Source organism: Anomaloglossus baeobatrachus, chromosome 2 (genome assembly GCF_048569485.1).
Source record: "Anomaloglossus baeobatrachus isolate aAnoBae1 chromosome 2, aAnoBae1.hap1, whole genome shotgun sequence".
Lineage (NCBI taxonomy): Eukaryota > Metazoa > Chordata > Amphibia > Anura > Aromobatidae > Anomaloglossus > Anomaloglossus baeobatrachus.
In genome coordinates, this window is record NC_134354.1 from 411,344,323 (window position 1) to 411,366,802 (window position 22,480).

Consider the following 22,480-nt stretch of genomic DNA (forward strand, 5'->3'; position numbering starts at 1 on the left):
AGCACACTCTCTGTGTGGTGAGCTATGACTTGAAGCGAGCAGCTACAGGGAAAATAACATTTCTTTTTCTCCTTGAAGCCCCTGCTCCAGTAAAGCAGGCTGGCATGACTTAAACACTATTTACTGTGGATTACTGGCAAATCTACAGCTAAATAGCATGTTAGGAGGTGACTGGTTCCCTTGAAGGGGTAAATTGTCTCCTTAAAGAGACTGCTAACTGTGTGTTGTGTGACTTGCAGGCCATGCAATGCTACATGGGTAATAAAACATGCAAATAACCTGTTCAAAGAGTTAAACATATAAAAGTTGTCCATTTCATCAAGAAAACTCAGATGATATTTTTCTTATCATCCGTCTGCAATCCGTTTTTTACAATAACAAGAATTAATAATTTCCAGGACCATTTAGTTTCATATGTTCCAGAATAGCAGTGTATCTGTAAAGAAAAGCAGATGCTATACTGTGGCTCCATATGGTATCCTATTTTTTTCAGCACCCATAGACTTAAGTGGGCAAGTTTCAACACACGGAAGAAACTAGTGCATGCTATGATCTTTTCACATCTTTTGTCATTGAAAAAAAATCTCTCATCTGCACTGCCCCGTTGAATAACCTTGCTTTGTGTACTGTCTGTTTTTTTTAGCAATCTGACTGAAAATACACTTGTGTGAACCTACCCAAAGAGGAAGGCGTCTCTAGTGCCCATTCTTTACTATTATATTGTGTATTTTATGATGCTCACTTACATCTTTTTTTCTTCCTACTTAGTTGGCGGCTAATTCCTGGGGAAAGGACTGGGGAGAGGATGGATATTTCCGTATCGTTCGTGGAGAAAATGAGTGTGAAATTGAAACTTTTGTGGTTGGAGTTTGGGGAAGAGTCAGCATGGAAGATGTTTCACACAAAAAATAAGGGTATCGGCAAAACTGCAAGATTTTGTGAAAATTGTAACAAGCAAACAATGGGATGTATGTAACTCTTTACCTCCAGATATGTCCACTGCTCAATAAGTGGGTGCCCTAGGTGGCTGGGTGTGTAGTCAACGCAAAAGGGGGTGTATTATCAGCTTGATGGGAGGGATTTGATTTCCGGACATGTGAATGAGGCCATCTACCCACTGTAATCACAGCAACACCTCACTGACTATTTCACCTTCCATTCAGATGTTCCCCCTCCCAACACATCCCAATATACACCTGAGGTATCACCTGAGAAGACCCTTCCCAGCTGTATAATTTCTGCTGCCTACACTTGAATTTTATCACTATTCTCTAGATAAATGGCCACAGCTCTGGATGAGGACATGTAGAGACCCTCATTGTAATTATACTGACCCTGTGGTGCTGACACAGGGGAGATTCACAGCCTGTGGCTTTAGAGGGGATAACAGTGCACATAATCCTATAATCTCTACAGGGATCAAAGGCGTATTGTTTGGGGCTATATACCAGAGGCACGCAGGCCTGTGAACCTGTCATAGACAGACATTCCCCGCCGGGGCCAAAAACTGCGAGAAGATTGAGGCTTCCATATAGAGTTCCACTTAGGACCAAAGTGAATCGTACACTTCATGGAGTAAAGCTATATATCATTACGCCCAATGATATGCTGATCTGCTCTGTATATATACATCTGTAAGATACCACATGCTTTCTATGCCACGTTACCATTCACATTCCACTAACCCCCAAATACTATTTTTGTAATTCAAAGCTCACTTTTATTAGAAGCCTAAATTGTAATGTATACAAACCTGAAATGTGAAATCTATTTATTAAAATGTTTATATATAAAGATTGTTTCTATCTATGCTCCCCCTACAATTGGCTATCAGTTATCAGGCAATGATATGATACTGATTACGTTCTCAACATTCCAGTCTGAATAAAATTAATGTTTTCCACCAAACGTGCAAAGTAGTGTTCTTGATAAAAAAAAAAGACTCCAAATTGACATTTCGTCTCATATTTTTAAGGTTGGCATTGGTTGGCATAGTAAGAATAAATATAATCATGCATGTTATGTGCAGATGTACTAGTACCTTTCATGTGATCCTCCGATACTTGATTTGGACATAATTGGTAGTGTGTGATCCACGGGGACTGCGGGATTTGTTGGTACAGCATGCACAGGCATTTCTGTGTTCATATCCTGAGCAATGGTCTGTGAAATATCGACTTTGCTTCATAAACAGTTGGTCACTTTGATGAGTAACCTCCGTGTTTGGTGTTGGAAAGCCCTAGAGGTCACATGTCACCTTTGTGACATCCCATGGCCCATCCTTGCCATTATGTGGGCATTACTATTCACACTGTTCCGTTGCACACACACACTACTTAGTACTGATAGCTTATTATGTACAGCCGTGCCAGACACGTCTAGGGCAAGTTTATATGGTCTCCTTAGAATCTTTTCCATGCTATACAGCAGGGGTCCCCAACCTTTTTTCCCTTGAGAGCCACATTCGACTTTGAAAGTTGGTCGAGAGCCACACTGTAGTGATGAAGATGTAGTCAAAGCCAATTTAGCAGTAGAAAACAGGAAACAACAATTGGAAATAAAGAATCTTCCCCATATTGATATCAGAGAGAAAAAGTGACCTCTATACACAACACAATCCACTATACCAAGACCAATAATGACAAATACAAGGGAGAAATACAGCTACACCATGACCAGACAACATATTACCACCATATAGTGACCGAATACAGGCCCATACAAGGGAGAAATCCAAGACACTATTACCAGATAACATTTCACCAACACATAGTGATCAAATACAACAACATACAAGAGAATAATACAAACAAAAATAATTTTCAGCTCTATCTTGTAGATATTCATTATGCAGGTGCAGTCATCAGGGAAGGTGTGATTATGAATAAGCCCAGCACATGGGTGAAACGCGTAAAAGACTTGTTAACATGTTATGGGAATAGCTATCCCATTTGATTTTTTTCCTGTTATGGTTTGTAAAGAGAACTATATACCGTAAATAAAAAAAAAAAATAATCAGAAGACATGCTGGAATATTTTCTCATTTAAGAGAGTAATACCACCACATATAATTAGACCAAGTAGTAATCGAATATTGCAACATACAAGGGAGAAATACCGCAACACTATGACCAGACCACATATCATATCCCCGATCATGGATATAGCCTGGTATATATGGCCCTATCCTGGTATATATGGCCCATCATGGCCCCACCCTGGTATATATGGCATCATCCTGGTATATATATTCCCATCATGGCCCCATCCTCTTTTATATATGTTCCCATCATGGCCCCATCCTAGTATATATGTTCCCATCATGGCCCCATCCTGGTATATATGCTCCCATCATGTCCCTATCCTGGTATATATGCTCCCATCATGTCCCTATCCTGGTATATATGCTCCCATCATGCCCCTATCCTGGTATATATGCTCCTATCATGTCCCTCATCCTGGTTTATTTGGCTCCCACCATATACCCATTCTGGTATATAGCCCCATCCTGATATATGTCCCAAGCATGTCCCCATCCTGATATATAGCCCTTCATGCTGGTATGTAGCCTCCCCATCCTCCTGGTTTATAGTCCCACCCCAGCACACAGTAAAAAAATAAATAAAAATAATAATAAACGATTGTACTCACCTACCCTGCGCTCCCCCAGCGTCCTCCTGTGACACTGGCATGGCAACTAACCAGCGTGTAAGCAGCACAGCGCATGACGTCCGTGTCATGTGTGGCCACTTACAGCACCGGCAGCTGCAGCATATACTCTGCTCCCCAGCTCCACGATTTGGGAGCGTGGGAACCAATAAATATTCATTGCCTTAATCAGCATCTGGCACCTCACAGTACAGGGACCCGACCGTTCTCAGTGGTGCGATATAGTTCAGCTGGATGTACAGCCTCCGACACACACCCATCTGAATCGGGCTGGCGCAGGCCCGGGCCGGGTCACAGTGGTGATCTCTGCGACCGCGGTAGTTACGCCCCTGCATACATGTCCTCTTCGGCTCCTCTGGAGCGCTTAACTGTGTCTGCGTGTCCACCTCTTCTCTGCGGACCCGTGATGACGGCATGTCTGTGCGGTGCTGAGGAGCTCCGCTGCCTTGGTCCTGTTGCCTCACTGTTCAAATGTATGCGTGCCTGAAAGAAAATAGAGGTGGGTTCTCCAGGTCCTTTACACTGCATATGTGCAGGCCTAGACTCTCGCAGTAAAGTTTTAAGACCTTAGGTGAGTCACATGACTGTGATGTCACCAAAGGTCATTCTGCAACTGCGGAAGCTTCAGTGATAGTACAAGTTCTGTACTATTGCTGAAGTTTATGATTGAAAGGCTGGTGTCCCCTCAGAGCGTGATGGCCCTGAATCAGCTGCCCAGTCTGCCCACCAATAAACGAATAAACGCCGACCCTGAGAAACAGATGGCCCGCGGTCGTATACAGCTACATTTCCGGGGACCGACGTTGAGCCACATGTCAGGAGCAGGTGAGCCACATGTAGCTCATGAGCGAAAGGTTGGGGACCCCTGCTCTACAGTAATAGGCATTACTTTTCCCAGAAGTTGGGTTGAATATTACAATATTCTTTTTTTTTATTTTAAACCATCCTTCACTATTACAGATTAAGGGGCAAATGTATTAATGTACAAAGTTACAGTAGCAACAAATCTTCACTTTGCTACTGGAATAATGGCAAATCTTGTGGCTGTCAATCACCCGTTATACAAATAAGACACTCATTTGTCAGGTGAAATGATATTTTATGCTCTACACAAGATCATTGTTTTCAGCAGCACAGTGTCCTACATAAACAGGACCTGTGCTGTTGAGAATGATGGCAGCTTATGTGCACTGACCTATCACAAATTATTTAATACGCATCTGAAGCCAGGTCGGCCTATGAAGGCAGGCTATTAAACTACTACAAACAAAAACATATTGCTGGTTGACCGCTGTTTAATTCTGCGCAGTGTAAGTGAGCTTTAGAACAAAATCCACTACTTTTTTTTTTAATTTGGGTTGTCTCCTTAACTGTTCTCTACAATGAGGGAAGGGTATGCACCCACCAGGTGTAAATGCAGCAGATAAAGCCACTAATGATTGCAGGGAATGAGCACATTAGGTGTACACAGACCAGATAAAGCCACTAATGAAGGTATGGTACGTGTACACCGAGTGTACATAGAGCATATAACGTTATTAATAATGGCAGGGTATATGTATACAAGGTGCACATAGATCAGATAAGCCACTAATGAAGGTATGGTACGTGTAAACCGAGTGTACATGGAGCATATAACGTTACTAATAATGGCAGGGTATACAGTCATATGAAAACGTTTGGGCACCCCTATTAATGTTAACCTTTTTTCTTTATAATAATTTGGGTTTTTGCAACAGCTATTTCAGTTTCATATATCTAATAACTGATGGACTGAGTAATATTTCTGGATTGAAATGAGGTTTATTGTACTAACAGAAAATGTGCAATCCGCATTGAAACAAAATTTGACCGGTGCAAAAGTATGGGCACTCTTATCAATTTCTTGATTTGAACACTCCTAACTACTTTTTACTGACTTACTAAAGCACTACATTGGTTTTGTAAGTGCATTGAGCTTTGAACTTCATAGGCAGGTGTATCCAATCATGAGAAAAGGTATTTAAGGTGGCCACTTGCAAGTTGTTCTCCTATTTGAATCTCCTATGAAGAGTGGCATCATGGGCTCCTCCAAAACAACTCTCAAATGATCTGAAAACAAAGATTATTCAACATTGTTGTTCAGGGGAAGGATACAAAAAGTTGTCTCAGAGATTTAAACTGTCAGTTTCCACTGTGAGGAACATAGTAAGGAAATGGAAGAACACAGGTACAGTTCTTGTTAAGCCCAGAAGTGGCAGGCCAAGAAAAATATCAGAAAGGCAGAGAAGAAGAATGGTGAGAACAGTCAAGGACAATCCACAGACACCTCCAAAGACCTCCAGCATCATCTTGCTGCAGATGGTGTCAATGTGCATCGGTCAATAATACAGCGCACGTTGCACAAGGAGAAGCTGTATGGGAGAGTGATGCGAAAGAAGCCGTTTCTGCAAGTGTCGCGGGCGGGGAGGAGGGTGTCAGCACACTACGCTCACCCCTTCTGCTCGGGTCCGGCGGCTCAGTGGTGGCTCGAGCTGTATGCCGGATCCCGGGGGTTTCTCGAGCGGCACTCCTCGCCCGTGAGTGAAAGGGGTTGGTTGGGTGTGGGGATTGTTTATAGTCCGTGACGCCACCCACGGTTGTGGTGATTTCACCACCGCTGCTCAATACGGGGGTCCCGGGGATGGTGATGCGGAGCAGCCAGGTGTTGTGTTGCCCCTCCGTGGGTAGGGGTTGGTGATCCCGGGGCCCGGTGACGGTTTGGGAGGTGCAGGGCCTGGTGGGCGCAGGGACGCGGGGGCAGCGCTGTGCCTTGCGGCACTGTGGTACTCACTCAGCCTGAGACGTTGACACAGTTTGTACGGTAAACCAAACGGCTGGTAAGACGGTCCCACGGACGGCTGCAATTGCTCTCCCAGTAGGTGACGGTGATGTCCCTCTTCCTTGCACCTTGTGTACTTGTTGGTTGCGATGGGTCCCCACCGGTAACCCGCTCCCCGGCTTCAAGCTGGGCCGGAGGAGCTCTACTCTTTGCCCGCAGGCGTTGGCCCTCAGAAACTGGTGCCCTGGCGGTGGCGGTGTCTCTGTTGTACAGGTTGGGCTGTTGCCTTCACTCGGGACTTGGTTGTTGGGGGATCTACGTCCCCTTCACTGACGGATTCGGCAATTTACGGCGACTCCAAGCCTTGCAGGGGTCCGAGAGGCCCCTGCCCTGGTGCTGACTGTCCTTCGGAACACTGCTCCAGACCACCGGGCACACAGCCTACGGGGTCCTTCCAGGAACTTCCAAACGGTCCCCCTCCAGACAGTCACCGCCGTTGCTGACCTTGCTGACCTGCCCTGCACTTAGCTGGACTCTTCAGGCTCTTCTCTCTCTGTCACCACTCTTGCTTTCCTCCTTTACTACTTTTCTTTCCTTCACTTTCACTTAGTTGTTTACTCTTTTCTAGCCCTCAGCTAGACTTCACTCTTGCCCTGCCTGGGCTCCACTCTTCCCGGGCTCTAACTGCCTGGTTTCCCCCGCCTCCAGAGCTGTGATCTCCTTGGTGGGCGGAGCCAACCGCCTGGCCCACCCCCTGGTGTGAATCATCAGCCTCTGGAGGAAGGCAACAAGGATTTTTGGTTCAGCTTAGATGTGCCTACCTGGGATGTAGGGTGTGGTGGTGTGTGACCTGTGTCCCCTGGCTTGCCCAGGGCGACACACAAGCACGCCACAAACAGTCGCCTGAGGTATGCAAAAGCACATTTGGACAAGCCAGTTACATTTTGGAAGAAGGTCCTGTGGACTGATGAAACAAAGATTGAGTTGTTTGGTCATACAAAAAGGCATTATGCATGGAGGCAAAAAAACACGGCATTCCAAGAAAAGCACTTGCTACCCACATTAAAATTTGGTGGAGGTTCCATCATGCTTTGGGGCTGTGTGGCCAATGCCGGGATCGGGAATCTTGTTAAAGTTGAGGGTCGCATGGATTCAACTCAGTATCAGCAGATTCTTGACAATAATGTGCAAGAATCAGTGTCGAAGTTGAAGTTATGCAGGGGATGGATATTTCAGCAAGACAATGATCCAAAACACTGCTCCAAATCTACTCAGGCATTCATGCAGATGAACAATTACAATGTTCTGGAATGGCCATCCCAGTCCCCAGACCTGAATATCATTGAAAATCTGTGGGATGATGTGAAGCGGGCTGTCCATGCTCGGCAACCATCAAACTTAACTGAACTGGAATTGTTTTGTAAACAGGAATGGTCAAATATACCTTCATCCAGGAACTCATTAAAAGCTACAGGAAGCGACTAGAGGCTATTTTTGCAAAAGGAGGATCTACAAAATATTAATGTCACTTTTATGTTGAGGTGCCCACACTTTTGCATTGGTCAAATTTTGTTTAAATGCGGATTGCACATTTTCTGTTAGTACAATAATCCTCATTTCAATCCAGAAATATTACTCAGTCCATCAGTTATTAGATATATGAAACTGAAATAGCTGTTGCAAAAACCCAAATTGTTATAAAGAAAAAAGGTTAACATTAATAGGGGTGCCCAAACTTTTTCATATGACTATGCATACAAGGTGCACACAGATCAGATAAGCCACTAATGAAGGTATGGTACGTGTACACCGAGTGTACATAGAGCATATAATGTTACTAATAATGGCAGGGTATATGCATACAAGGTGTACACAGATCAGATAAAGCCACTAATGATGGCAGGGTATGAGCACATTAGGTGTACACAGATCAGATAAAGCCACTAATGAAGGTAGGGTATGTGTACACCGAGTATACAGGTACGTAGAGCATATCAAGCCATTAATAATGGCAGGGTATGTGCATACAAGGTGTACATAGATTATTTTTCCTGTAAAATCTGTTTCATCCTCAGTTTTGTATGTTTTATTGTCAGTTCATAAAAGTTGAATAATACTCTGACAACATTGTTCCTAGTAGCGCCCTGGGAGTCAGAGATGCATCAAGGCATCTTCCCCATGTTGTTCCCATTCTATTTAAGCGTTTTTCCATACATTTCAGTGATTTTCATCCCCCCCCCCCCCCTCAGACGTCCTGGGAGGGTCTTCTGGAAAAATGCTCAAGTTTCCCATCAACCTCCATTATGGTATTTACTCGAGATAAGCACCAACATTTTAGTGCTCGCCCATCATATTCACTACATATAGTTCATTTAGGAGTAGGAGTACTGTATATTCACACAAGGTTAACAACTTGTTTTTAATGCATAATGCAACATGATTGTTCCCAGTAACTTTGCCCTTTTTATTACCTTTCATATTTAAAAGGATATGGAACATATCTGTCAGTGTAGTTGATTTCACTGGGATTTTATTTGTTTGCATTCATCGCAATCTCTTTTTATAACATTCCAATAGGAGCTTGTTCACGCTAGTCCTGCTTTCCATTCCTCTGATTCCAGATCTTAGATGCAGATTTGAAGACATCATGTGGAGTCTCACATCAGAGGAATGCCAAGTCTATCATCAATGTCTTTGCCCACTGCAAAGTAAAGGATGAACTTCATAATAATAATAATAACAAAGTTTTATTTCTATAGCGCCAACATATTCCACAGCGCTTTACAACTTCGTACCAAATAAGTGCTAGAATCTGTGTGTATAACCCATGGGAACTTTGATTGTGATTTTCAACTATTTTAAAGGGAACCTGTCATGTAGAATATGCATTCTGACCTATAAGCAGACGCATGTGTGCCCTAATTACACCTCCCTACCCATCCCTGTGTTGTAAAATTGTGTAATACGAAAGTAATAAAAATCGTTTTATTACTTCCATATTTCCTATGTAAATAGCAGAGCTCGTCGCCCCATGGGCGTCACATCGCCCTGTGGGCGTGTGCATACTTTCCATGGTATCACACCCCTGTGGGCGTGATACCATGGATTCACGTGAGCGACATCCCCCGTCGTTCCTTCAGAATCCCACGCATGCGCACTTACCATTCCTGCAGCCTTTTCCGGGTGTTCACTCGCTTCAGACGCGCTCTGCGCATGCTCAGACTCTTCTGATCATACGCAGAGCTTGTCTGAAACTGACGAGCACCCGGAAAAGGCTGCAGGAATGGTAAGTGCGCACGCGCGGTATTCTGAAGTAGCGACGGGGATGTCGCTCACGTGAATCCATGGTATCACGCCCACAGGGGTGTGATACCCTGGAAAGTATGCACACGCCCACAGGGCAATGCAACGCCCATGGGACGACGAGCTCTGCTATTTACATAGGAAATATGGAATAAAACGATTTTTATTACTTTCATATTACACAATTTTACAACACAGGGATGGGTAGGGAGGTGTAATTAGGGCACACATGTGTCTGCTGATAGGTCAGAATGCATATTCTACATGACCGGTTCCCTTTAAGTCAGAATTTTCTGCAGGATATAACAAGTAGTATGCACTAATTTTAAAGGGAAAAGAAAGGAAAAATTGCACTGTCAACCAGGGCTGTTGTCAGCAGACAATAGACCACAGGAAGAAAAATAACCATTTCCATTAATTTTAATTATAACACACACACACACACACACACACACACACACACACACACACACACACACACACACACACACACACACACAAAGAATAGCAGTGTGAAACCACATTCACATGATCTGCTGAATTTATACGACCAGTCATATCCGCATAGTACAGACATGATTGGCTCCTATGCAGTTCTGTATGCCTGTCCATAGGTGCAGGAGCTGCCCGCACAGGGTGGGCCATTTATATGGATACACCTAAATAAAATGGGAATGGTTGGTGATATCAACTTCCTGTTTGTGGCTCAAACATATATATTTATATATATATATATATGGTATATGGGAGGGGGGGAACTTTTCAAGATGGGTGGGGACCATGGTGGCCATTTTGAAGTCGGCCATTTTGGATCCACATTTTATTTTTGCCAATGGGAAGAAAGTCATGTAACACATCAAACTTATTAAGAATTTCACAAGAAAAACAATGGTGTGCTTGGTTTTAACGTAACTTTATTTGTTCGTTATTTACAATTTTATGACCCCTTATAAAATGTGCTCAAAGTGCTGCCCATTACAGTATGTTGGATTATCAATGTAACCCTCTTCTCCCCCTCTTGACACACTGATGGCGACACCGCAGAAGAAAGGCTAGCACAGGCTTCCAGTATCCGTTGTTTCAGATGCTGCACATCTTGTATCTTCACAGCATAGACAATTGCCTTCAGATGACCCCAAAATAAAGTATAAGAGGGTCAGATCGGGGGACCTTGGTGGCCATTCAACTGGCCCACAATGACCAATCCCTTTTCCAGGACACTGTTCATGTAGGAACGCTTGGACCTGACACCCATAATGTGGTGGTGCACCACCAGGTCAGAGCGTTCCTACATGAAGAGTGTCCTGGAAAGTGGATTGGTCATCGTATGCCAGTTGAATGGCCACCAAGGTCTCCTGATCTGACACCCTTAGACTTTTATCTTTGGGGGTCATCTGAAGGCATTACAGAGCCAGACATAATTCAACAAGAGGAATGAGGGTGCTGTATATTAGTGTACAATCTATAAAAGTTGGCATCACACACAAAGTATATGTTGTATATAGACCAGCTATCTTTATAATAAATGTAAAGCTGCAAATAATCAGCCAATATCTGTATGTGACAGATACAAAAGTGCCATCGAGTGTGTGGAAACAGATGATATGAAAACCCAACTTCTGGATGAAGTGTAGGGAGGCCCAACAATTTTTAGATTAGTGAGCTAATGTGATGGGCCTTCCTGAAGAGATGTGGTTTTATGGCACACTTAAGACTTTGGGAAATGGTAATTAAATTACGGTATCTGGAGTAGTGCCTTTTAAGGCCCAGTCACACTAAACAACTTACCAGCGATCCCAACAACTATACAACCTGATAGGGATCGCTGGTAAGTTGCTAGGAGGTCGCTGGTGAGATGTCACACTAAGCGACGCTCCAGCGATCCCACCAGCAACCTGACCTGGCAGGGATCGCTGGAGCGTCGCTACACGTGGAAGGATGCTGCACTTGGTAACTAAAAGGTAAATATCGGGTAACCAACCCGATATTTACCTTGGTTACCAGCGCACACCGCTTAGCGCTGGCTCCCTGCACACCTAGCCACAGTACACATCGAGTTAATTACCCAATGTGTACTCTGTTACGTGTGCAGGCAGCAGGGAGCCGGCTTCTGCGGACGCTGGTAACCACGGTAAACATCGGGTAACCAAGAAGCCCTTCCCTTGGTTACCCGATATTTACCATCGTTACCAGCGTCCGCCACGCTCACACTGCCAGTGCCGGCTCCCTGTTCCCTGCACACATAGCCACAGTACACATCGGGTTAATTACCCGATGTGTAGTCCGGCTATGTGTGCAGAGAGCAGGGAGCCGGCACTGACAGCTGAGAGTGGCGGACGCTGGAAACGAAGGTAAATATCGGGTAACCAAGGTAAGGGCTTCTTGGTTACCCGCTGTTTACCGTGGTTACCAGCGTCCGCAGAAGCCGGCTCCCTGCTCACTGCACATTAGTTGTTGCTCTGTCGCTGTCACACACAGCGATGTGTGCTTCACAGCGGGAGAGCAACAACTAAAAAATGGTCCAGGACATTCAGCAACAACCAGCGACCTCACAGCAGGGGCCAGGTTGTTGCTGGATGTCACACTAAGCAACATCGCTAGCAAGTTGTGCCTCAGCAGCGATGTTGCTTAGTGTGATGGTACCTTTAGGGAACTGAAAAAGTCACAATAAAACTCTTGGAGATAGGAGTGGAAAGTTTGGACTATGGAAGATGTTACGATCATTGGCAGAAGGTAGATAGAGATAAGGAAGTAGATGTATGGTGGTACAGAACTGTGGAAAGCTTTGTCAGGGCATGTGATAAGTTTATGTTGTATGCTGTAGAGGATAGACAACCTGTACAATGACTGGCACATGGCAGAGGCATCAGTGTGGAAGCTGGACAGAAACATCATAAGGCTAGGTTCACACACTGCGTTTTTTTTACGCTGCGTTTTTTGCGGCAAAAACCGCACCCGCGGCAAAAACGCATGCATTTTTACCGCAATTTGGTCCGTTTTTGGCTGCGTTTTTGCTCACTGCGTTTTTATGCGTTTTATATCTGTGAACAATGCCATTAAAGATTGTTGAAAAAAAAAAAAAAGTTCTGATGTCATTTCCTTCTTTAATATGTTCTTCATTCTCCACTAGTGTATGCAGGAGAGCAGACAGCTGCAGAACTATAAGGCTCAGCATACTCCATCCAATAGTTTATGCAGGGGAGCAGACAGCAGCTGTAGAACTACAAGGCTCAGCATCCTCCATCCAGGACTGTATGCAGGAGTTTTTTGCCCCCGAAAAAAATGACGTGGGCTTCGCCATATTTTTGTATATAGCTGCCCCCAACCCCCAGCTGCCTATTTGTACCCGGCTGGGAACCAAAATTATAGGGAAGCCCTTTTTTTTTTTTTTTTTTTTTTTTTTTTTTTTAAATTACGGTATTTCATGAACTTCATGAAATAATTAAAAAAAAAAAATGACGTGGGCTTCACCCAATTATTGAGTCCAGCCAGGTACAACTAGGCAGCTGTGGATTGGAATCCGCAGTGCAGGGTGCCCATGCTTTCTGGGCACCCCAGCTGCGAATTGCAGTCCGCAGCCACCCCAGAAAACGGCGCTTTCATAGAAGCGCCATCTTCTGGCGCTGTATCCAACTCTTCCAGCTGCCCTGGTGACAGGTGGCTTGCTGGGTAATAATGGGGTTAGGGCTAGCTTTATATTATCAGCTAGCCTTAAGCCCGAAATTCATGGTGTTATGCCAATATTAGACATGGCCACCATGAATTTCTAGTAAAGATAAAAAAAAACACAGAAAAATATTTTTATTAGAAATAAAACACAACACAATTAGTGACTCCATCTTTATTGAAATAAAGAGCCCCCCTCTGCAGTAATCCTGGGTCAAAGGTCCCACACCGTCCAATCCGGATCCAATATCATCTGATCGGTTTGCTGGAAGGCAAAGCGATAAGATGATGTGTCAGGTTCTAGGATGTGAATCACATCACACATCAGCTGATTGTATAAAAGCCGTTTATACAATCAGCTGATGTATCAGTGAAAAAAAAAAAAAAATACTTATGTGCTGATTACCGGCAGCTCCTGGAGTGATCGTACGGGAGTCTGATCCCATCCAATCGCTGCAGGAGCTGCCGGTAATCAGCTGATGAAGTCTCCTGACGGCAGGATCAGCTGATAGGTGAAGCCGTCCGGGCGCCGGCGTCACCGCGAGACTTACGATCAGCTGATGCGTCAGGTGACTGTATCAGATGATCCAACGCCAGGTCCTGCAGATATCGGACGTGCCCGGGGAGACTGCACACAGCCGGAGCGGCGGTACCGGGAGAGGAGCTGGGAGCGGACATGGCACCGGGAGTCTGCAGACAGGTGAGTATGACATTTTTTTTTTCTACTGTTCACTTTTGATTTCACAGCTGCCTCCACCTTCCGCCCGGCCATGGTGCCACACGGGAGCTGACATGGCGCAGGACGGGAGGTGAAGCAGCGGTGGCGGTACCGGGAGGATTCACGCTTCCTGTACATGTCACTTTACTACCCACCCCTTGCGTTTATAGCTGCGTTTTTAGTCATAGAAATGCACTAAAATGCAGCTATATTTGCAACTTGCGTTTTTCATTGCATTTTTGAACATCTCATTGAACTCAATGGGTGGAAAACGCAGTGAAAAACGCAAAAATAATTGACATGCTGCTTTTTTGTGTGTAGCACAAAAACGCAGCTAAAAAAAAAACGCTATGTGCAGACAGCAAAAATGAAAACTCATAGACTTTGCTGGGGAAGCAATGTCACAGCGTTTTCTGAGCAAAAACGCAGCGAAAAACGCACTGTGTGAACTTACCCTAAAGGTACCGTCACATAACGAGATCACAGCTGAGTCACGGTTTCTGTGACGCAGTAGCGATCCACTTAGCAATCTTATGTGTGACACCTACCAGCGATCAGGCCGCTGCTGTGAGGTCTCTAGTCCTTGCAGAATGGTCCAGGCCATTTTCTTCAAAGGCGATGTCCTGCTGGGCAGGACACATCGCTGTGTTTGACACTGTGAAAGGATCACAGTGACTGCTGAGATCGTTATACAGGTCGCCACTGCGACCTGTATTGTTCCTGCATCGTTGGTAAGGTCTGACTGTGTGACATCTCACCTGCGACTTACCTGCGATCCCTATCACGTCGCATCGTTTTCGGGATCGTTGGTAAGTCGTTGTGTGTGACTGGGCCTTTAAGCTGCTAGAATCAGGATAGACTGAATTAGGGACCAATTAGTAATGAGTTGCAGTAGTCAAAATGAGAATGAAACAAAGCGGCAGGAAGAATTTTTGCAGTTTGAAAAAGTAAATAGACTGAGTCAATTTGTGCTATGTCTGACATCATCATTGTCAGTGCCTGTAATTTTGAGGCAGAAGAAGAAAGGTGCCTTATAACTTTTTTTTTGTAATTGATTAAAAGGCAGAAAGTGAACCTGATTAAATGTGGGAGAAAAGGGGATACATGATTTTAGGGATTTGGGAAATAATTTCCGGTCAGATATTGTCAATCTTTGTTCTTTGAACTATGTGGCCAGATAGTAGGCACTGAGATTGGTTACAGGGGCCTGTACTATAGGAGGAAGGAGGGAGAGAAGTCTCAACTGTTTTGGATTATAGGATAGTAACATACCTCGGCAGATTTTTTTGCTTTCTTGGCCTTTTTTTCAGAGAATATGAATGATGATAAAATAATTTCCCCCCCCCACTCATGGTTAGTGGTTGGGTGAAGCCATTTATTGTCAAACTACTGTGTTATCTCTTTTTAAATCCAAATGACCCTGATCAAAAGTGCACATACCCTGGTGATTTTGGCCTGATAACATGCACGAAGTTGACACAAATGGGTTTGCATGGCTAATAAAGGTAACAGCCACACCTGTGATCTGTTTGCTTGTAATCAATGTGTGCATAAAAGCTGAGTGAGTTTCTGGGATCCAGACAGACTCTTGTATCTTTCATTCAGTCACTGACGTTTATGGATTGTGAGTCATGGGGAAAGCAAAGGAATTGTCAAAAGATCTACGGTAAAAGATAGTTGAACTGTATAAAACAGGAAAGGGATACAAAAAGATATCCAAGGATTTGATAATGCCAGTTAGCAGTGTTCAAACTGTGATTAACAATTTTAAAATCAGGGGCTCTGTAAAAACCAAACCACGATCAGGTAGACTAACAAAAATTTCGGCCACAACTTCCAGGAAACTTGTTCAGGATGCAAAGAAAAACCCACAAAGAACATCAGCTGAAACACAGGACTCACTGAAAACTAGCAGTGTAGCTGTTTCAAGATGCACAATAAGGAGGCACTTGAAGAAAAATTGGCTGCATGATCGAGTCGCCAGAAGAAAGCCATTACTGCGCAAATGCCATAAAGTATCTCGCATACAATACGCCATACAGCACAGACACAAGCCTCCAAACTTCTAGAAGAAGGTAATTTGCAGTGATGAGACCAAAATCAAGCTTTTTTTGCCACAACCATAAACATTACATTTAGAGAGGTGTCAACAAGGCCTATGATGAAAGGAACACCATTCCTATTGTAAAGCATGGAGGTGGATCGCTGATGATGAGGGGATGTGTGAGCTACAAAAGGCACAGGAAACTTGGTCAAAGTTGAAGGAAGGTGAATGCAGCACGTTATCAGAAAATACTGGAGGCAAATTTTCACTCATTAGCCCAGAAGCTGTACATGGGACATACATGGACGTTTCAACATAATGCAAAACACAAGGTCAAGTCGACCAGTCATTTCATTGGCTAAAGTAGAACAAAGTAAAGGTTCTGGAGTGGCCATCTCTCCTGACCAACAATATCATTGAGCCAATCTGGGGAGAACTCAAGCGTGTAGTTCATGCAAGAAAGCCAATGAAGTTACAGGAACTGGAGGCTTTTTGTCAAGAAGAATGAGCAGATTTACCATCTGTGAAAATAAAGAGCCTTATCCACAACTACCACAAAAGACTTCAAGCTGTCATTGATGTTAGAGGGGGCAATACACGGTATTAAAACTGGGGTATGTGAACTTTAGATCAGGGTCATTTGTATGTTTTTGGTTGTCATTACAATTTAAAAAGACAAAACCCAGTAGTCTGACAATAAATGGCTTCACCCAACCACTAACCATGAGTGGGGAAAAACAAATATTTTGTGTTATCATTCATAGTCTCTGAAAAAAGGCCAAGAAAGCAAAAAAAACTGCTGCGGTATGTAACGTTTTGAGCACAACTGTATGTTTTAAACATAAATTTATAGTGGATGAGTCTTCTCCCAACTGCGATCTTCTCTACAGATATTTGGCACACCTGGAGCACCGCTGAAGAACATGTCAGAGCAGTGTGTACAGGGGTTCTTGTTGTCTTTGTTAAAATGTTCTGTGTATATCTATGCAGTCATTAAATGGTTGATATCTTTGAAAGACCAAATCATATTGCGATGACAAATAGCAGCTTTCAGGAATACTCAGGTCTCTTCATCAGGCATAGCATACCACAGATTCTGAAGAGTCACCTATACTCAATAGGACACAAGAATAGGCCAGTAATAAGACAAGTGACGTGAAGCAGAACTATCATTATGGAAAGAGGAAACCAGAATTATGGCAGCATTGGAGCAGTTCAGAGGCAAGAAGTGTCAAAAGTTTTATTGTCCCCTGATGGAGGTCTGGTCCATGTTTGTGATGCCCCCATGAGGTCTGAGGAGCACATGCCTTAATACCTCTGTGCATATGGACATAACTGTATGTCCGCGAATGAAGGGTTGCTCAGAAGCATAGTTTCCTATATGCTTAACTGATGCTGGCTATATGAAATAACAGCTGAGCGTCCCGGCCACGGCTATGTTTGTCAGTGGCATTTAAATGACGTCATAGTTGGTGCACAAATAGGGCATCTATGGGTTACTATGCCTGCCAAAGGAATGCACAACACCCTTCTTGCTGTCATCTTGGTTCTCTGAAGCGTAACTATATGTTGAGCTCTAAATGAGACTGGAATTTTCATTATATACTGCAATACTGTAGTATTGCAGTAAATAATATAAACAATAGATCGATCGCAGGTTTAGGTCTTCTAAGGGAACTAAAAAATAAAGTGAAAAGTGCAACTTAAAAATAAAAAAGGGAAATATAAATATATTTCCCACCTACAAAGATTGTAGAGGTCTGGGATTTTTATCGTAGGTACACTTCAACTGTGACAGACAGAATTCCCTCCGAAAAAAAAATCACATTGAGTGATTTTTAAATTACCGTATTTTTCGCTTTATAAGACGCACATGATTAGAAGACGCACCCCCCAAATTTGGTGAAGGAAAAGAGAATTTTTTTTTTTAATGTTAAATGGGGTTCCATCTTATAATGCCAGTGTCCCTCTAACAAATTATATAGGTTATATCTCCCTCATAGCCCCCCCATCCTAAAATTAGCCCCCTTAATCTGGATATGACCCCTTATCCTTATATTGAATATAGCCCCCTTGTGATGGCACACGTTCCCCTGTGCTGCCTATGGCCCCCTATGGATTGCATACATTCCCCTGTGCTGCCTATGGTCCCCTATGGATTGCACATGTTCCCCTGTGCTGCCTATGGCCCCCTATGGATTGCATACATTCCCCTGTGCTGCCTATGGCCCCCTATGGATTGCATACATTCACCTGTGCTGCCTATGGCCCCCTATGGATTGCACACATTCCCCTGTGCTGCCTATGGCCCCCTATGGATTGCACACATTCCCCTGTGCTGCCTATGGCCCCCTATGGATTGCATATGTGACGCCCAGGAGACCGGGGTACCCAGCACCGGATCGGGGGTCTATTTCTTGAGGGGATGTCACAGATGGCTCGACCCGGGCTGTGGTCTCAGGCGATGCACAGTGCAATGGGGGGTATTTACAGGGGATAAATAAAAGTTTATAAGAGTTTTTCGTGACGCCACCCGGAATAAATGTGGCTATTTATGGCCACCGCTGCCAGTAGCTGGCCGGGGATGATGATTTGGGGCAGCTGAGGTGGAAAGCCCTTTTCCGGGTAGGGCTGTGGGTCCCAGGCAGGTGAGGTAAAAGTCAATGGTGGTTATAGATAATGGTTTTGTGAGGAGACTTTAGGGGCACAGACACTTACTTGATCAGCAATAAGTTTTTTCAGCTTCGATGGTCCCAATCCTGGATAGGTGGCTACTGCCCAAATGAGAGACTGAGGCACAGGCGACGTTTAACCGGTTTACTTCAACAAAAAACTGCATAACAACAAGTCCCGTCACCGGAGTCTGTATAAGGAGGACTAAGTTACTCTGCCCTGCCAGGTCCTTGACCTCCTTCTTTGCGCTGTCTGTGTGTGGCCCTGCTGCTGTTTGTGAACTGGCTGCCGGCCCAAACTGTCCCTCCTGGGTCCTAATTCAACAGGCAACTCGAGTCCTTTTCCCCTGCTTACCCCCTCTGGGAGTACCGCTGAACTCACTGGATGTTGCTGTGTCTGACCCTGGTGAAGCTTGAATCGCCTTCACTTCTCCTGGTTGCTGTATTGTGTGAAAGTAATGCAGCCACGGATCCGGTGTCCGTATTTGCGCCTTTTCAGGGGTAGAGATTAATGGCTACCAGGTTACTAAAATGTTCCTCTTCTCTGTCTCCTCTTTCTCAGACCAATGGCTTGGGCCTGGAAATTGTAAGTCTCTCCTAAGTACCTCAGAGCAATTTCTCTGTGACTGCTCCTTTGAGCGTCCCGGCTCCAACTGAAAAAACTAAACTGTCAATTTTACCTCAGATCAGAATATCTCTAGGGGAGTCTCTTGAGCTCCCCCTTCTGGCCAGAGGTGGTAGTGCAGTGTCTGCTCTAGTGCTTGTAATGAGTAACTAATGATGGTTTTATTGTGGCTAATACCCCTAGGGGTGCCACATTCCCCCTTAGTGAAAAACAGTACTCCGGGACTGTGATACAATAAACAAATGATATAACAATTAATATTTACAGAGTCGTAAAAATAAAAAAATTACAAAAACCACTAAAAGGGCAAAAATAGAGTTCTGTAAAAAGTCACTTCAAACAGCGTCCATTAATACAGTTCTATACTTGAAGATATTGAAATAACTAACTATCCACTAGAAAAGGCACTGCAATTAGTGTCCTGGAACTCAGTTCCATTTTTCCAACAGAGTCTAAAAGAAAGTCTAAAAGAAAGTCGAATATATATTTTGCATATTTTACCGGTGGTTGACCTTGAGTACTACGCTGGGACCTACGTAAGGCTAGTGTACTAGGCGTACTTAGCGTGATGGTATGAGTGGAGGTGTACCTACCGGGTGCTTCTGGTTCTGCTAAGGGTGATTCCACGTTTGTGGGGTTGGCAAGTCCACCGTTACCGGGATCCCTATAACTAGGAATCTGTTCTTCCTGTTTTGGGACTTCTTGTGGTACAGGGTCAACTTCTGATTCTGTTTGTCTTGGGGCTTCTGGTTGTATGGACTCTGGTGTTAGTTCTGGTACTTGGTAAAAGGCCATCATTGGTACTAACACTGCACCATGGTACGTGGGCCAGGTTTTAGGAAAGTCTCCTAAGACTGTATGAATTTTTTCTTCCTCTTCCTTAACTGGTTGAACCTGTACGGGTTGGATTACTTCAGGTTCCGGTTGGATAAATTCTGGCTCTTTCAAGGTTTCAGGACATAGTTTCAGATTGTCTCTTGACACTAGTACTGATGTTAGCTCTCAGTTTTTGCTGATAAGGCATATTTTAGGATTGTTCACTCTTGCTGGTAAAACTGTGTACGGGATGGTTTCCCACTGGTTATCCAGTTTATTGGTGCGACGATTTCTCTTTAGTACTTGGTCACCAGGTTTTAACGGGGTTGCTAGAGCATGCTGATTATAAGTTCGTTCTTGTCTTTCTCTAGCTTGCTGGAAACTTCTTTCCACACACTCTTGAACTTGGCGATACTGCTGTTGACGTAGGGTATCCAAATTGGAATCTTGCACTTCTGCATCCGGTTTCAGAATTCCCATTTCGAGATCAATTGGTAGCTTACCGGGTCTTGCACGCATAAGATAAGCTGGGGTGCAATTTGTAGAGCTTACTGGGACATTGTTATATAGGTCTACCAAGTCGGGCAATTTCTCTGGCCATTGATTTCTTTCTGACTCTGGCAAGGTCTTCAATAAGTCAATTACAATATGGTTCATCTTTTCGCATAAGCCATTTGTTTGAGGATGATATGCTGTTGTCCGGATCTTCTTGCAACCATACATATTGCAGAACTCTCTGAAGATCTCTGATTCAAAGGCTGTACCTTGGTCTGCAAGTACTTGCTCAGGGTATCCATGGGGTCTGCAAAAGTATGTTTGAAACGCCTTAGCTGCTGTTTTTGCTGTGAGATCTTTCACGGGTACCACCACTAAGAAGCGTGAGTAATGGTCCACGATGGTTAAGGCATAGACATAGCCAGACCGGCTTGGTATCAACTTCACATGGTCTATGGCGACAAGCTCAAGTGGTTGCTTGGTGACTATGGGCTGGAGTGGTGCTCTTTGGTTTCGTTGATCTTTCCTTCTGAGGTTGCACGGGCCACAGTTTCTGCACCATTCTTCAATTGATCTTCTCATACCAACCCAGTAGAATCTATCTCTCAAGAGTATTTCTAGTTTCTTCCATCCAAAATGACCGGCACCATTGTGGTAAGCTTCCAGGACCATCTTTACATCCTGTTTAGGCACTATTATTTGCCAGACTAATTCATGTGTCTTTGGATTAGTGTACCTTCTGCAGAGCTTCCCTTGTTACAAGAACATTCTGCCTCTCTCTTTCCAGAGTTGATGCGTCTCTTCCGGGGCATTCTGGTTGGGAAATGCACCTTGTTCTGTCAGCAGTTCCTTTACCAACTTCACAGCCGGATTGCATTTCCATTCTTGCGGCCTGCTCTATACTTGATCATAAAGTTGTAATTGGACAGCCGGGCTATCCATCGTTGTTCCAGCGCACCTAGTTTTGCTGTATCCAGGTGGGTCAACGGGTTGTTATCAGTATAGATGGTGAATTCTGCAGCTGCCAGATAGTGTTTGAAACGCTCGGTTACAGCCCAGACTACTGCCAATAGTTCTAACTTGAAGGAGTTGTAATTTTCCGGATTTCTTTCAGTAGGCCGGAGCTTTCTGCTTGCAAAGGCGATGACTTTCTCCTTGCCTCCCTGCTTTTGTGACAGTACTGCTCCTAGTCCCACATTACTGGCATCTGTGTAGAGGATGAAAGGTTGATGGTAATTTGGGTATGCTAGAACCTCTTCTCCTGTCAGTGCCTTCTTTAGCTTCTCAAAGGACTCTTCCCTCTCGTTACTCCACTGGAAAGGAGGATTCCGGGCTGAGGGCTTCTTTGACTGCCCTACCAGGATATCTTGTATGGGTGCTGCTAACTTTGTAAACCCTTTTATGAATCTGCGATAGTAGCCCACCAGTCTCAGGAATTGCCTCACCTCTTTCACGCTGGTGGGTCTTGGCCAATCCCTTATCACGGTTACTTTCTCGGGATCCGGTGCTACTCCTTCTGAACTTACAATGTGTCCCAGGTACTGTACCTTTGGCTTAAGAAGGTGACATTTGGATGGCTTTATCTTCATGCCATATTCGGACAAGGCTTCAAATACTTCTGCCAAGTCTTGTAGGTGTTGCTCATAAGTCTTGGAGTAGACTATTACATCAT

At 44.3% G+C, this 22,480-nt stretch overlaps 1 protein-coding gene across 1 annotated transcript in view; it reads left to right on the forward strand.

Moving 5' to 3' along the window:
* Positions 1-1,908, forward strand: part of TINAGL1 (tubulointerstitial nephritis antigen like 1) — a 94,075-nt gene extending 92,167 nt beyond the window's left edge. Inside the window, exon 12 of the mRNA XM_075336127.1 lies at positions 769-1,908. Coding sequence (XP_075192242.1) covers positions 769-912 — 144 coding nt within the window. The 3' untranslated portion in view covers positions 913-1,908. The remainder of the gene's footprint in view (positions 1-768) is intronic.
* Positions 1,909-22,480: the final 20,572 nt, after the last annotated feature.